At 33.5% G+C, this 13,123-nt stretch overlaps 1 protein-coding gene across 5 annotated transcripts in view; it reads right to left on the reverse strand.

Moving 5' to 3' along the window:
* The window catches only part of LRP1B (LDL receptor related protein 1B), a 1,798,389-nt gene that overhangs the window by 948,137 nt on the left and 837,129 nt on the right, over nucleotides 1-13,123 (reverse strand). For all 5 annotated transcript variants that reach the window (XR_012497488.1, XM_074335786.1, XM_074335783.1 and 2 more), the window contains one exon: nucleotides 3,583-3,840. Coding sequence is in view for 4 of the 5 variants with exons in the window: in XM_074335786.1 (XP_074191887.1) it covers nucleotides 3,583-3,840 (258 nt within the window). In the remaining variant the exon portion in view is untranslated. The remainder of the gene's footprint in view (nucleotides 1-3,582; nucleotides 3,841-13,123) is intronic.

A 13,123-nucleotide genomic window follows, 5' to 3' on the forward strand; every position in this document is an offset into this window, starting at 1 on the left:
ATAATCTCTCCAGAAGTTGGCTGTAACCTTGCTCCTTCTAAGTCTTAACTCCTCACCCTTTACTCACATCCTAAACATAAAGCAGTCACCATTTATTTGGAGAAACAAACAGGTAAACACAAAATTAAAATATAATACAATTGTGCTATGATGTCTTAGGTCACATGGGAAGGGCTACTAAATTCAACTGGGATACTTCTGGAAAGGACATAGTACCTTAAAGAATGAGCAAGAAATGCTTGGTTATAGGAAATGAGAACTTACTTTCCATAGTGAAGAAGCAGTATACACAAACATACATGGGCATGGGAAAACAAAGTGCATTAAAGGAAGTATAAGTACTACTTTTTAGGTGGACCATGGGATTTGAGTGGAAAGAGGCAAGGTAGGTCAGCTGCCTGCAAAGAATCCAAACAATAAACGTTCATTTTATCTTGAGATAAATAGTTTTGACTTTAAGTAATAAAGCACCATGATCCTTCTAGCAGAGCTGTAGACATTGAAATCTATATATATGTCCACATCGGAACATTAGAGTGTACAACTTCACCAGTAATCATAAGACGCAAATTAAAACAATGTGATCAAATTCTCATTAATCAGGTAGAGAAAGATAATTGTAAAGTTTGCAAAAATTCAGTATTTAAGGATATACCTTATAAATCAAGTATGTCGAGTTTCTATGCTGATTTCTATATCATTATGTGACACAGTGTACTCTTAGGATAATGCTGTAAACTTTCATAATCATCTTCTGAAGTGCAGACTCATTATAAATTGACACAATTTGGGACTAGCATTTCTACTGATGTAGGTGGATTATATTACCCTGAGATTATGCTTGTATTTGTAATATGGAAACAGTCTGGTCATTATTGAGCAGACATACCTTAATAGAGGATGCTTGTGAAACAGTGAAGGCTATGAAATTTCTAAGCTAGGCTGAGGTAAATAGAGTATATTTCACAATTAAAAAAGGTCATTGCTTAGTATTTATTGAAATCAAGATGCAAGGATTTCTTATTAACTTCAAAAAAGATCCTCTTCTTCAAGTTTACTTTTTTATCTGTAAACTGACAATTATAAATAGTATATGTACATATCATGACATTTTTGTGATGATAATGAGATATATATGTAGAATTGTTAGCACACTAAACCACATTCAGTAAATGTTGTCTATGAATATTATGTGATTATGAGAGAGTTGTTACCTTAAGAGAAAAAAGTAAGATTGATGAAAGACAGAGGTATAGTATCAGAATCCAAAAGTTACCCAATCAAGAATTTAATTTAGTAGGTTTTGGCAGATGTTGAAGTGGAAAATAAATAAGGTTGACATTGAAACATACATACATATAATGTTTTTTGCAAGTAAATTCAGAGAAATGAATTTAAAAATAATGGGGGAGGGAAAGCTAAAGAGATAATCTCTGAAACAGTGGATAGTGACAGTTACTCAGGCATAGTCCCATCAGTTCATTACTTTTGTTCATATGGTGTAACAGAGATTTTATGTAATTATATATGTAAGGAATATTCATATTTCATTATAAACTCACAAACTGTCATGGTGAATGCAGAGACTATCATATCCAATGGCAGCTGTTCTGTAACATGTTGATGAAATATGTGACTTACAAGTGATGATGGAGGACCATGGTCCTGCTCATACCTCTGTCCCACTGCCATCATTGAATTACTTCCACACATTTAATCACTTTTTTCTAACGTGTCTGAAAATGCATGGCTTAAATACAACTTCATCAAATATGATCTAGTCTAATTAAAATGTTTCCATTTCAATTGTTTTCTATAGTTCAAAATAAGTGTTCTATTTAACATCTCAATGAATTACCTTAGGAAAAAATATCTTTTTTTATATTGGCCAAGAATTGTTTTATAAATCAAATTAAATCTAATTTACTAATTACTGTCTATAGTCTAATGTGTAATTGCTTGACCATTCCAGATTTACTTAAAATAATATTTTAAAATACATACTCAAGAAAGGATTACTATAATTATTAGGGCACATTATGTAGAGAGGAAATGTTGCTTAAGTAAGCTTAGAAAATAATTTTACCTGGAAACAGTGAATATTGTAGCTATTTGACTGCCAATATTCCATTTGCTAGGGACAAATACATTTGGATTAAGTGAGGTAATCACTAACATGGCAGGAACTGGGGGTCTTTTATTCAGTTTCCAACTGTTAGCTAAGTCAGTGTCTGTAATACTCAAATCACATGGCTGCACTCCTTGAGCTAGTTGCACTTGGTATTTACTATTTATTATGAATTGTTATCTCTCCATAGAATCCTTGAACTAGCCAGTGTCCACTGCTTTCTCTATGCATCTGGGTCCACTGTCAGACTAAATGGTTTTATCAATTGTTTTATTTTAGGGGATCTTCAAATTGTTAGATTCTATTTGTTAAACATTTATTTCTATTCACTTACATATGCAAAAATCATACCTTCATATTCCATTTTTTTTACGATTTTTGCCACTGATTTAGTTCATCTAATCATAATTATCTAACATTATATCATGCTATTTTCTTATTTTTAATAAGGATCGATAACCAATCCCTTTAATTGTATAGCAAAAACATTAATAAAATATGATTATTGAATCCAACATCCAAATACTACATTTATTCAATCACAGAAGTCCCTCTTTTTTTCCTCCTTCATTGTATATTCTTTTTCATTTGTCTGCCTATTTTTATGTTAGCAGCATTTGTAAGAATAAGAATTTTTTTATATATCATAAAATAAATGGATACATCTTGAAATTACCATGCATACAGTTTCCCCAGGCAAGCACAGATAAATTTTTATACTATTATGGGAGAGCAATGGAGGGAGGGAGGGAGAGAGGGAGGGTTAGAGGGTGAGGGTGAGAAAGAGAGAGAGAGAGAGAGAGAGAGAGAGAGAGAGAGAGAGAGAGATAAGATGCATGCATATGTGAGTGAGGGAGTGAATGTGTGTACCAATGTGATTTCAGTTTATGATAATATACAGGAAGAAAACAACAGTTACTAGATTGTGAATTTCTGGCATAAGAAATCAAAGTGAGTCACAAATCATAAATCATTCTTTGGAAGAAGAGTGTATAAAAACTGTGATTTACTGTTGAAAAAAAGTCAGCAAACCAAGTCTTAGTTACCACTTTGCATAAACCTAATGGTTTTCAAGGTATTTTAACAAATACTACAGTTGATGAGATTATAATTGTGAATTATTTCTTGCTTTAAAAAAATCCCATCTTCACTATCACATTGTGAACTATTATTCAGTGAAAAATCACAATTCTCATCTAGGTGATACTTTAACAAACATTAAAGAAATAATTAAAATTAACTGCAATTTATTACTTGCATAAACAGTGAAACTCTATGTATATGTATGTATGTGAGTATATGCAAAACATGTAGGGAACATGTTTATTTAAGCACATTCATACTTCCATATATAGCTCTCCTATAAGCTAGGCTAGGAAATCTAAGAATCCTGTCTACTAGTTTGTAAATAAAATCCTTAAAGAGTGGCATATAATATGAATTGAAACACTCACTGTGGAAGGATTGAAGGATGTTGATTGTCCATTCATCTGTTAATCGTCCTGTTCTGGTTATCTGGATACATTTAAGCTGATTTGAAGATTCTCTTGATTGAATCCAACAAATCATATCTTCATTGTAAATAAAATCCAGAGTATGAATTTCATTGCCATTGACTAAGCTCAGAGTTGCCATTTTACTTCCATTAAGATAGAAAACCTCAATTGTTTCGGAATTTGCAATCAACAGCATAGGTGGTCTATCTGTAGGTTCTGAAACAAAAGAGAAAGAGGAAAGTAAGTTAAGTCAAAGAGAGTTACATGTTTGTTTGTTTTGTTGTTGTTGTTGTTGTTTTTACAATTCTGCATTAGTTAATGAGTTATTCTGTATTTTAGTGCATCTTTAAAATTAAAAAAAAATGATTGCAAAGTAATTTATTCAAGACCATTATATATGCTTCACTAACTATATATTTCAGCTCAGTTCTCTAAAGAAAACAGTCCAGAATGGGTTAGTCATAAAATGTTGTCTGAATATGAGGGCAATGCTATTTACTTTCATTGTTGGAAAAAAAAAAAAAAGAGCTTGTGAGTAGTTTTTCTAGCAATGATAATGGATCTGGACTGACCTCTTCATACAGTTTTACAGGTTTCCCTTGTGAGCAAGGGCATGCTTTTTTGAGGTGTATGTATGATGTCAGAAGCAGATTCTCTGGAGCACAACATGCAAAGCTCATAGGCTTGTTCATTCAAAGAGCACCTGTGACCTCAGACTTATGGCTCCTTTACCGGTCCCAGGCGCCAAATAATCACACATTCCCTTAGTGAGTAGATTATGATCACTGAGCTACTTTCTTCTTCATTCCTGCCTTATAGTCAGGAAAGTGAGATTCTAAAGGTAAAAGAAACCTGTCCAATACTACTTTTTGAACAAGGCATTTTTGCTTGTGTTAAGATTGGTGAGTTTTTGATGAATATGTATTAACTGACCAGAATTTCAATATCTTTTAAGATTTGAAGATAACAGTAAAATCTCATATAAAACAATGTTGAAAGAGTTTAGCTATATAGTCATATTCTGAGTAACTTATTTGATAATTAGGGAATAGAAAAAAAATAAGGAAAATCTTCACCTCTTCTTTTTCTCTGCCCTATATGCAATGCATCATTAAATCTTTGGCTCTGATATCAAACATACTGGAATCTGGCCACTTCCCAAGGACTACTATAATCTTCCTGATCCAAGTGACCATCATCTCTCAACTGGATCATTCCAACAAACTTCTAACTGGTTTTTCTGCTTCCATCTGTGCTCGCATCCTTTTTTAGTCTAGCTCACACAATAGCCAGTTATACCTTTAAAATGGTAAGGTACATCACTCAGTCTTCTGCCCAGTTCCTCAAAGGGCTCTCATTCCAATCCCAGTAAAAATCAAAACCTCTATAATGGCCTATAAACCTCTATCTGATTTTTATTTTCATTACCTCTTTGACTCCATTTCCTTCATCTCCTGACTACTTTCACCCTTGTGTGTCTTACTCTAGATACACTGACTTTCTTACTGTTCCTTGAACTGGCCAGGTAAGCTACCCAATCAGAGGCTCTTCCTTCTTCTTGGAATTATCATTATCAATACATAAGAATGGCAAACTTGCTCACCTCATTTTGGGTATTATTTGGATGTCACCTTTCTGGTGAGGATGTCTCTTATTATTTTGTAAAAACTACAAGCCCCTTTCTATTCCCCTTTGTGATTTATTTTTCACTTGTGACTACCAACAATTATATACATCTTATTTTTTTCTGATTTATCATTTTTCTACTTTTGCTAATGTATCTTTAGCATTTAGAAAAAAGCTTGGAACATGATGTCCATTCAGCACAAATTTTATGAATATGTAAGTCACACATATAACTCTTGTGTAGAATTCTCTAGAAACATTCTGTAAAATGTTACAAAATAATTTGGTTTTCTTAACCTATGAATGAAACCCAGAGAAAGACTCGCTCTTTAGACAATTTCATAAACATTATTTGATTACTCAAAAAACCGATACTGAGAACTGTAAAGGTAGGAGAAAAGCAAATATATATACAATGACTAATATAATTAAATTAATCTAATGTTTTGAATGTATTATTTAATAGTCTTTATCTTTTCTGGTGGGAGTAGAGAGATCCGTCTCCTGTTTTTCTCAGATAGAAATGCTCTCCAATGAAGATTGTGTCTTCCCTCACAGATTTAACATATCAACTCTAAAATGCATCCCAAGGCCTTCCATGAGTATTTAAACTTTTACCCCCTAAGATGTTCTCTCAATTGAGCCACAGAATTTTTCTATGCCTTTAGAAAGACACCAAAATTTTTTGATGTAATAAAAACATGAAAACAACAAAAATAACAACAAGAAAAGTATCAATAAAATTATAAAACTGGTTAGCCTGAAAGTTTCTTCCCAGTAGAGAAAACATACTTGTCCTGGACTGCCTAGTATAAACCAACAAAAAAGAAGTCTCAAAAATGCTAAGATCATTTCCACAATAAAGAGTTCTCTCAGAAATGTCAGTAAAATTGCAAGTTATCATTGTTTAACATAACCTTGTCAAGTGACCACATCTGGGATTGGTTAGCCAGTTGGCTTCTCTCTTAATTTCTTTTTTTTTTTTTTCAAATTAAAGTTTATTGGGGTGACAATTGTTAGTAAAGTTATATAGGTTTCAGGTGTACAATTCTGTAATACATTATCCAATGATCACATTGTGTGTTCACCACCCAGAGTCAGTTCTCCTTCCATCACCCTATATTGATCCCCTTTACCCTCATCTAATTTCTTAAAGCCATCTTGAACCATGTAATACTTGCCCTTTGTCAATCCCTAATTTGGAATTCCAGACTTGGTCTTTTTTACCACTCCTAGCTGTGTTGCTTTCTAGTTGGCCTTGACACTCTTGAAAACTGCTGGATTATAGATTTCTCAGATTATGAAGGGGTCTTAGATGACTGTGTTATCAGATTAAGAAAAATAAACTGACATTAATGTTAGTGCTTACTGTCTTCATTTGACAACTGAAATGACTTTTAATCATTCAAAAATTCACTCAAAAAATTTTAGTTATTCAAAAAGTAATTCAAATGAGACTTTTAGTCTCATTCAAAAATGAGCCATTATTGAAAGCTTCTTTGTTGCCTAGCTTTATGAGAAGTCCAGATGTAGACACTAACTTCTTAACTGGCTACCAGTCAGTACATCTAAGTAAACATTCTTTGGAGAGAAGTTGGCATATGAAGGAGTACTGAGATTCCCTTGAGAAACTGAGATAAAAATGAATTAATAATCAACACAGGCAATACTTACTGCATTTCCCCATAAATAAGACCTAACAGGAAAATAAGCCCTGGCATGATTTTTCAAGATGACATCCCCTGAACATAAGCCCTAATGCGTCTTTTGGAAAAAAAATTAATAAAAGACCCGGTCTTATTTTCGGGGAAACATGGTACTTGACTTAATAGATCAATCTATTTGATTTTTATGGCTGCTTTTTCAGTGACTCAGTTGATTGTTTTAATGGAAAACATATCAACCAATGATTTTAAACCTTCAAACAGAAACCAATAAAAAAAAAATCAGATGCTTCATAATCTAACATGGTTTGATATAATAATGGTGACTTTATAATTTAAATGACATACTGGAGGAAGAATATTTATAATATTAGTTGTTAGGTACTGTATTGAAGTAATAGTCAATAGTCTCTGCTTATTATTAACTGTGGTATCCCTCTTTAGACAAGTAAACTTAAGACCTAGCAATGGAGTTGGGGAGGGAGGGGGAGAAGCCATTGAAACACAAGACCCACAGAAATCATCAGAGGTGAAGGATGTGCATCTTTTATTTTTTCCTCTTTTATTACTTCATGATGAAAGCTGGCATAGGTCTGGTGAAGGTAATCTGTCTCTACCTGCATGACTTCTCACTGTAGTGTGCTTCATTACCTCAAGTTTCCACATGCCAGTTGAAGAGCACCATTAGCTTGGGTAATGAGGATAAAAGACTGACTAGAATAAATGTGATGTTCTTATCAGATGTCATCATTAGAGTTAGTGAACAGTTTTCCCAAAGGAACAGTTGAAAGGCATATTAGCTTTCTTCAGCCAAAGGAATACCTACATCAACACTTAGTGAGGATAAATAATAACTTTCCACATGGAAGAGGCTGAAAGACAAGAAAGCACTCAGTCAATATTCTACCTTAGAGAACCATGATTTTGGCTGAGAAAACCTCACCAATGGGCTGTCAATTGATCCATGCCAGACAAGGAAATTGTCTTCATCCTTTTCATCACTCACCATATGTCAACAGCATAAAAAACAATATTTTCTCTCTTAGTTATGGAGATGTGTATACGTGCTCTATGTGATCAGAAAGTGATTTATTCCGATCATATATATATATATATATATATATATATATATATATCACTAATAAGTGCTATAATTTTTAAAGACTGATTAAAAAAATGTAAATTAAAAAGATAAACTTGGAAACATAGAAAAACTCATTTGACTAGATTCATAAAAATACCTACTTAAATTCCAAATTACTATAACCATTTTCTTGCCAACGTATCCTTATCTTCTCATTATCAAAAATATACTAAAAGTGTATTTATACACTATAACAATATGATTTAGACATACAATCAATACTAAGTAATATTTTCAAGGTAAATAAAAATTACTTTTAAGGTTTCAATTAAACTTCCCATTTTTGCAATCAATTCTAAAAACATTATTTTAGCAAGTTTCCTTTTAAGTGATTGGAATTGTGGATTCAGTAACTTACAAATAAATACAAACCTAATAAATATTCATGCATAATAAAAATGCATATATATGCACATATACATATATAAATGTATAATTAATTAAGCCTGAAACTGTGAACAATTATCTCCACTGAATGAAGTTCAGTAGGTGCAACTCGATATTTGGTGGGCCAAATATAAACAACAACAAAAGAATCCCAGATACAACTAAATAAATGGTTAAATAATGACTTGCATGTAAGATATATAAAATAAAAAGTCAGAGTAAGATTAAAAGGATGAGAATAGAGAAATGTGTAATCGATACAACCGAAAGAACTCTTTTGTTTCTTTAAACAATATGAACATAAAATAATGAAACAAAAAATTTTAAAAGTTTTACTTTTAATTTATCATATACAAATTATATGAAATCTTTGAAAATCAGGCAAATGTGATGAAGTTAGAAATGAGAAACAAGAATTACAAGTTAACAATTTTTAATAAAAAATCATGCAAAACCTTATAGGATATAAATTACTACTACGCGAAAACAAAATGAAGAGCAGTCTGTGTAGAGAATACATTTCAAACATTCTAAAATTATGCCAAGAATAGAAAGAGTTGAATATGAAATATCAGGAGAAAGTAATTTAGTTTTAAAAGGAGGAAAAAATCATTATTCAAATAATATAATAAATTATAGATCAAAGTCAACCAAACCAAACTAAAAATACAAATAAAATTGCCATATTTCCCTGAAAATAAGACTAGATTTTACATTAATTTTGCTCCAAAAGACTCGTTAGGGCTTATTTTCAGGGGATATCTTATTTTTTCATGTAAAACAATCTACATTTATTCATGTACAGCAATCTACATTTATTCATTTATTCATATACAAAAATCTACATTTATTCAAATACAATCATGTTATCTTCTTCTGGAACATCATCATAACTCTCTAAACCCCAAATTCTGGCTTTAATTTCTTGTGACTCTATTTCCTGTTTGAACCATTGGCCTCAATCTCTCATGTCCAGCAATAGAGCTCTCCTTAAATGAACACTTCTTGTCCATGTAGCCTGCTTGTAGTGCATTGGCAATACAACTGTCAGTGATTTCATCCAATGAATTCTTCACCCAAATCATAACCTCCTGCAGGCTAGGCTTCACAAAGTTTCCATGCTGATTTTCTCCATTCTATTTTCAATGTAGTCATTGATTTCCATGCACAAATGGTCCTTGATTGGCTTGTTTATTGCCATATCAAGAGTCTGGAGATAGGCAGCCATTCCTGTGGGATCATTATTTGATCTATTCTTCTCTCTGCAAGGAAGTTCTTCATGTCTTAGCGCGGTGAGTGCTGGCTGAATCCCAGACTAGCAGACCTCTTTGGCCACCTCACAAAACAAGTGGCAGCATTAAATTGACCCACTTCCTTATAACTGCTTGTGTGCTCCAGGCTTTTTCAGTTTCAAGAACATAAATGCCTGAAACCCGTTCAACCTTATCTTTCTTGCCCTTAGTGATGATTAGAGGTGGGGCTTTCTTTCCATCTAGATGAACTGCCAAAATACAGGTAACATGTGCACTTTCAGAACCAGTGGAGGGAATGAAGATTAATGAAGCACCCCTTTGATCAACTGTCATTTGAGATCCTTGGCCCATAAACACTGCAGTTTCATCCATAGCAATCATGTTGGAGAGTTGGTATTTAGAAAAGTCAATGCCATCAACAAAGGACTTGGATGCAAGTGCATGTTTAATAACTTCAGTATCTTCCAGCTTGAACAGTGTTATCGATCTTAGAGACAGTTCATATTGTTGAAAGAAGCCATCCAGGCAGTGTTGTGATCCTTAGAATTCTTCTGGGGATAGTTCTACCTGTGGTGTCATTGCAAGGGCAATCACTTGAATATCAGCCCTGCGCACAACCAAAGCCTTTGCTCTCCTGTCAGCAATCCATTCACAGATGATGTCTTCCAGCTCAGAAAATAATGCTTGCCGACCTGATCCACACTTGCACTTCTTTGCATTTCCGTCATTCACCTGTTGACTGAGGTTATAATACTCTGCTCGCCATTTTCTAACTATTCAGAAATCCAACTTCTTCTCTTTGCAGAAAGCCGTAAGATTTTTGCCCTGGGAGTCCTCCACAATTCCTTTCTTATACTCGCTGGAGTAGCTCTTTGTTTTTGAACTCAACTTGTCTGGGGGTCAAAATATTATTCCCTTTAAATCTACCATTAAATCAAGTGTTAGTTGAAAACTTACGAGAGAGGAGTGGCAACAAAAATGATGATAGATAAGAATGATGGTCCACACAAAAGCGACAAAAAATTGCAGGCACCAAAATTCAGAAAACGTTTCTTTATCTCACATAAGTGCATTAAGTACGTCCATTACAACACATGATGAATTATGAAGATTCATATTAGATACAACCACATCCATTCGTTATCAAGTGCTCATATTATTCATGCGTTGTGTGTGTACTCCGATTGGTCATTCAGCAATAAGTCTTGAGTTCATTTGTTTACATAGTCGTTTACCTCTCGTCCAAAGTCACCCGTTGGGTATTTATAAATACTTAATTATAATTTATATTATCATTTATCTTAAGTATTAGTGTCAATAATATTATTTATTTATATTTAAGTATATATTAATGTTATTATTTTATAATTCAATAAGTCTATCATGGGATGCAATGGACGTCATGTGTTGCAATAGACGTCATATGTTGCAATGGACATCTGTCTGATTAACGATCTTAACTGGGGCTTGTTTTGAGGATAGGGCTTATATTACAAGCATCCTATAAAATTATGCTAGGGCTTATTTTCGGCTTAGGTCTTATTTTTTGGGGAAATACGGTAATATCACATAAATGAAAAATTAAAATAAATGTTTGAAATATTTTTTTTTCATTTCTAAGACATATATGACAAAATTTGTTTCTGTTTTCCTCAAATTTTTTTTAAGAGAAAATATCTTTACTGAAAAGAATGATACTTAGAATAAGGATATATTGTGCCATATATCAGAATAAACTCTTTTATCCTATTTTATAAAAGAATAAATGAAATATGAATCAAATGTAGACACATTAAAATGCATTAGAAGAAGTACTGGGCTAAGCAAAAAAAATGTATATTGTTACAATAATGCTAAAATTTATCTCAGCACTATCTTTTATTGTCGCAGTGTATTTGTACTGATCTAATTTTTTATTGGATGAAAATCCTTTTTTTAATAGTATTTTTATTTTATTTTTTAGTTATTTAAAGATCTAAGGCACTCAGTTAGGATCTAATGGAAATCAGTAAGACAGTCTTCCTTCAGGAAAGATAATCTAGGAGAAAGATTGAGGTATTATATAAATGTTCTATATTTTCAAATCAGGTTTGGCGCCTTTCATGAAAGATGTATTGTGACATTGAATTTCAAAGAATGGTTAGATTTATCTTGCTATGATTCAAATGTTCACGTCTTCCAAATCTGTTTGATGACATCCTAACTCCCAAAGATAATGGTATTACAAGTAATGGGAGGACTTTGTGAGGTGCTTAAGTCATGAGGGTAAAACCATCAGAAACAGGATTGATGCTTTATAAAAGAGGCTCCAGAGAGATCCTTACCTCCTTTTGCTATGTGAGGATACAATATGCCTGTGAATGGTTGTGACCTAGAGAGAAATCTTACCATTCTGGTATCCTGATCTCAAATTTCCAGTTTTAAGAACTGTGAGGAACACATTGCTGTTGTTATAAGCCACATAGTTTGTGGTATTTGTTAAAACAGCACAAACAGACTAAAACACATCTGTTTAGTAGAATCAAAAGTTCCTAAATAGTGATGGCATTTGAACTCAGCCTATCATTAATAGAAGATCAGGAATCAGACATGCAGAAAAAAAAAAAAAATCAGGTAGAACAAATAACTTTAACAAAAGCACAGATGTGGGAAAGACTAGAATATATTGGGAAGATACTGACTTCAGTTTTTCGGATTTCTGAAGGGTAGAGTATGTATGAGTAGTGGAAGTACTTCATAACAAAAGTGACAATAGCTTTTTTTTTTGTCGTTGTTTTTTTGTTTTGTTTTGTTTTTTCCTCTGGTAAATAGTGGAGTAGGTAAATGCTGTGCCCACATCTTCTCAAGAACACATCAATTACAACTAAACCACAGAACAACCATTATTGATAATCACTTAAAGTCTAGCTGAACTGAAGCCCTACAACTATGGACATAGAGAAATGATCACAAGATTGGTAGGAGGGGCAGAGACACAGAATGAGCTAGTTCCACACCTGTGTGTGACCATTAAAAATTGTGAGACATATCTCAGCTGCAGAGGCTCTCCTCCCCCCTTAGGAGCAAGGGGCTCCCGCCCCTCCCCAACCGAGGGAATCAGTGCTGGGGAGAGAAGTCCCCATAATTTCTGACTGTGAAAAACAACAGAGATTTTGGCTGAGTGAGATGAAGGTCAGCTGGAGTGTCAGGCACTCCTCTTAAAGGGACCATGCATGGACTTACCCACTGATGGCTGAATCACTGTGAGCTCCAGTGCTGGGGAAACAGCTTGAAAGGAACCAGGGGCATATAGGGAGGAAGTGAGTTGTCTAACTTCAGAGTAAGAGCTGGAGGGGCAACTTTTTCCCAAATGGAAGAGCTGGCAGAAGCCACTGTTTATTTGTTGAGCCCTCCCCTTCCATGCATGCAGATACATGCAGAGGTTA

The sequence above is a fragment of the Rhinolophus sinicus genome, linkage group LG01, assembly GCF_036562045.2.
Source record: "Rhinolophus sinicus isolate RSC01 linkage group LG01, ASM3656204v1, whole genome shotgun sequence".
In the NCBI taxonomy this organism is placed as follows: Eukaryota; Metazoa; Chordata; class Mammalia; order Chiroptera; family Rhinolophidae; genus Rhinolophus; species Rhinolophus sinicus.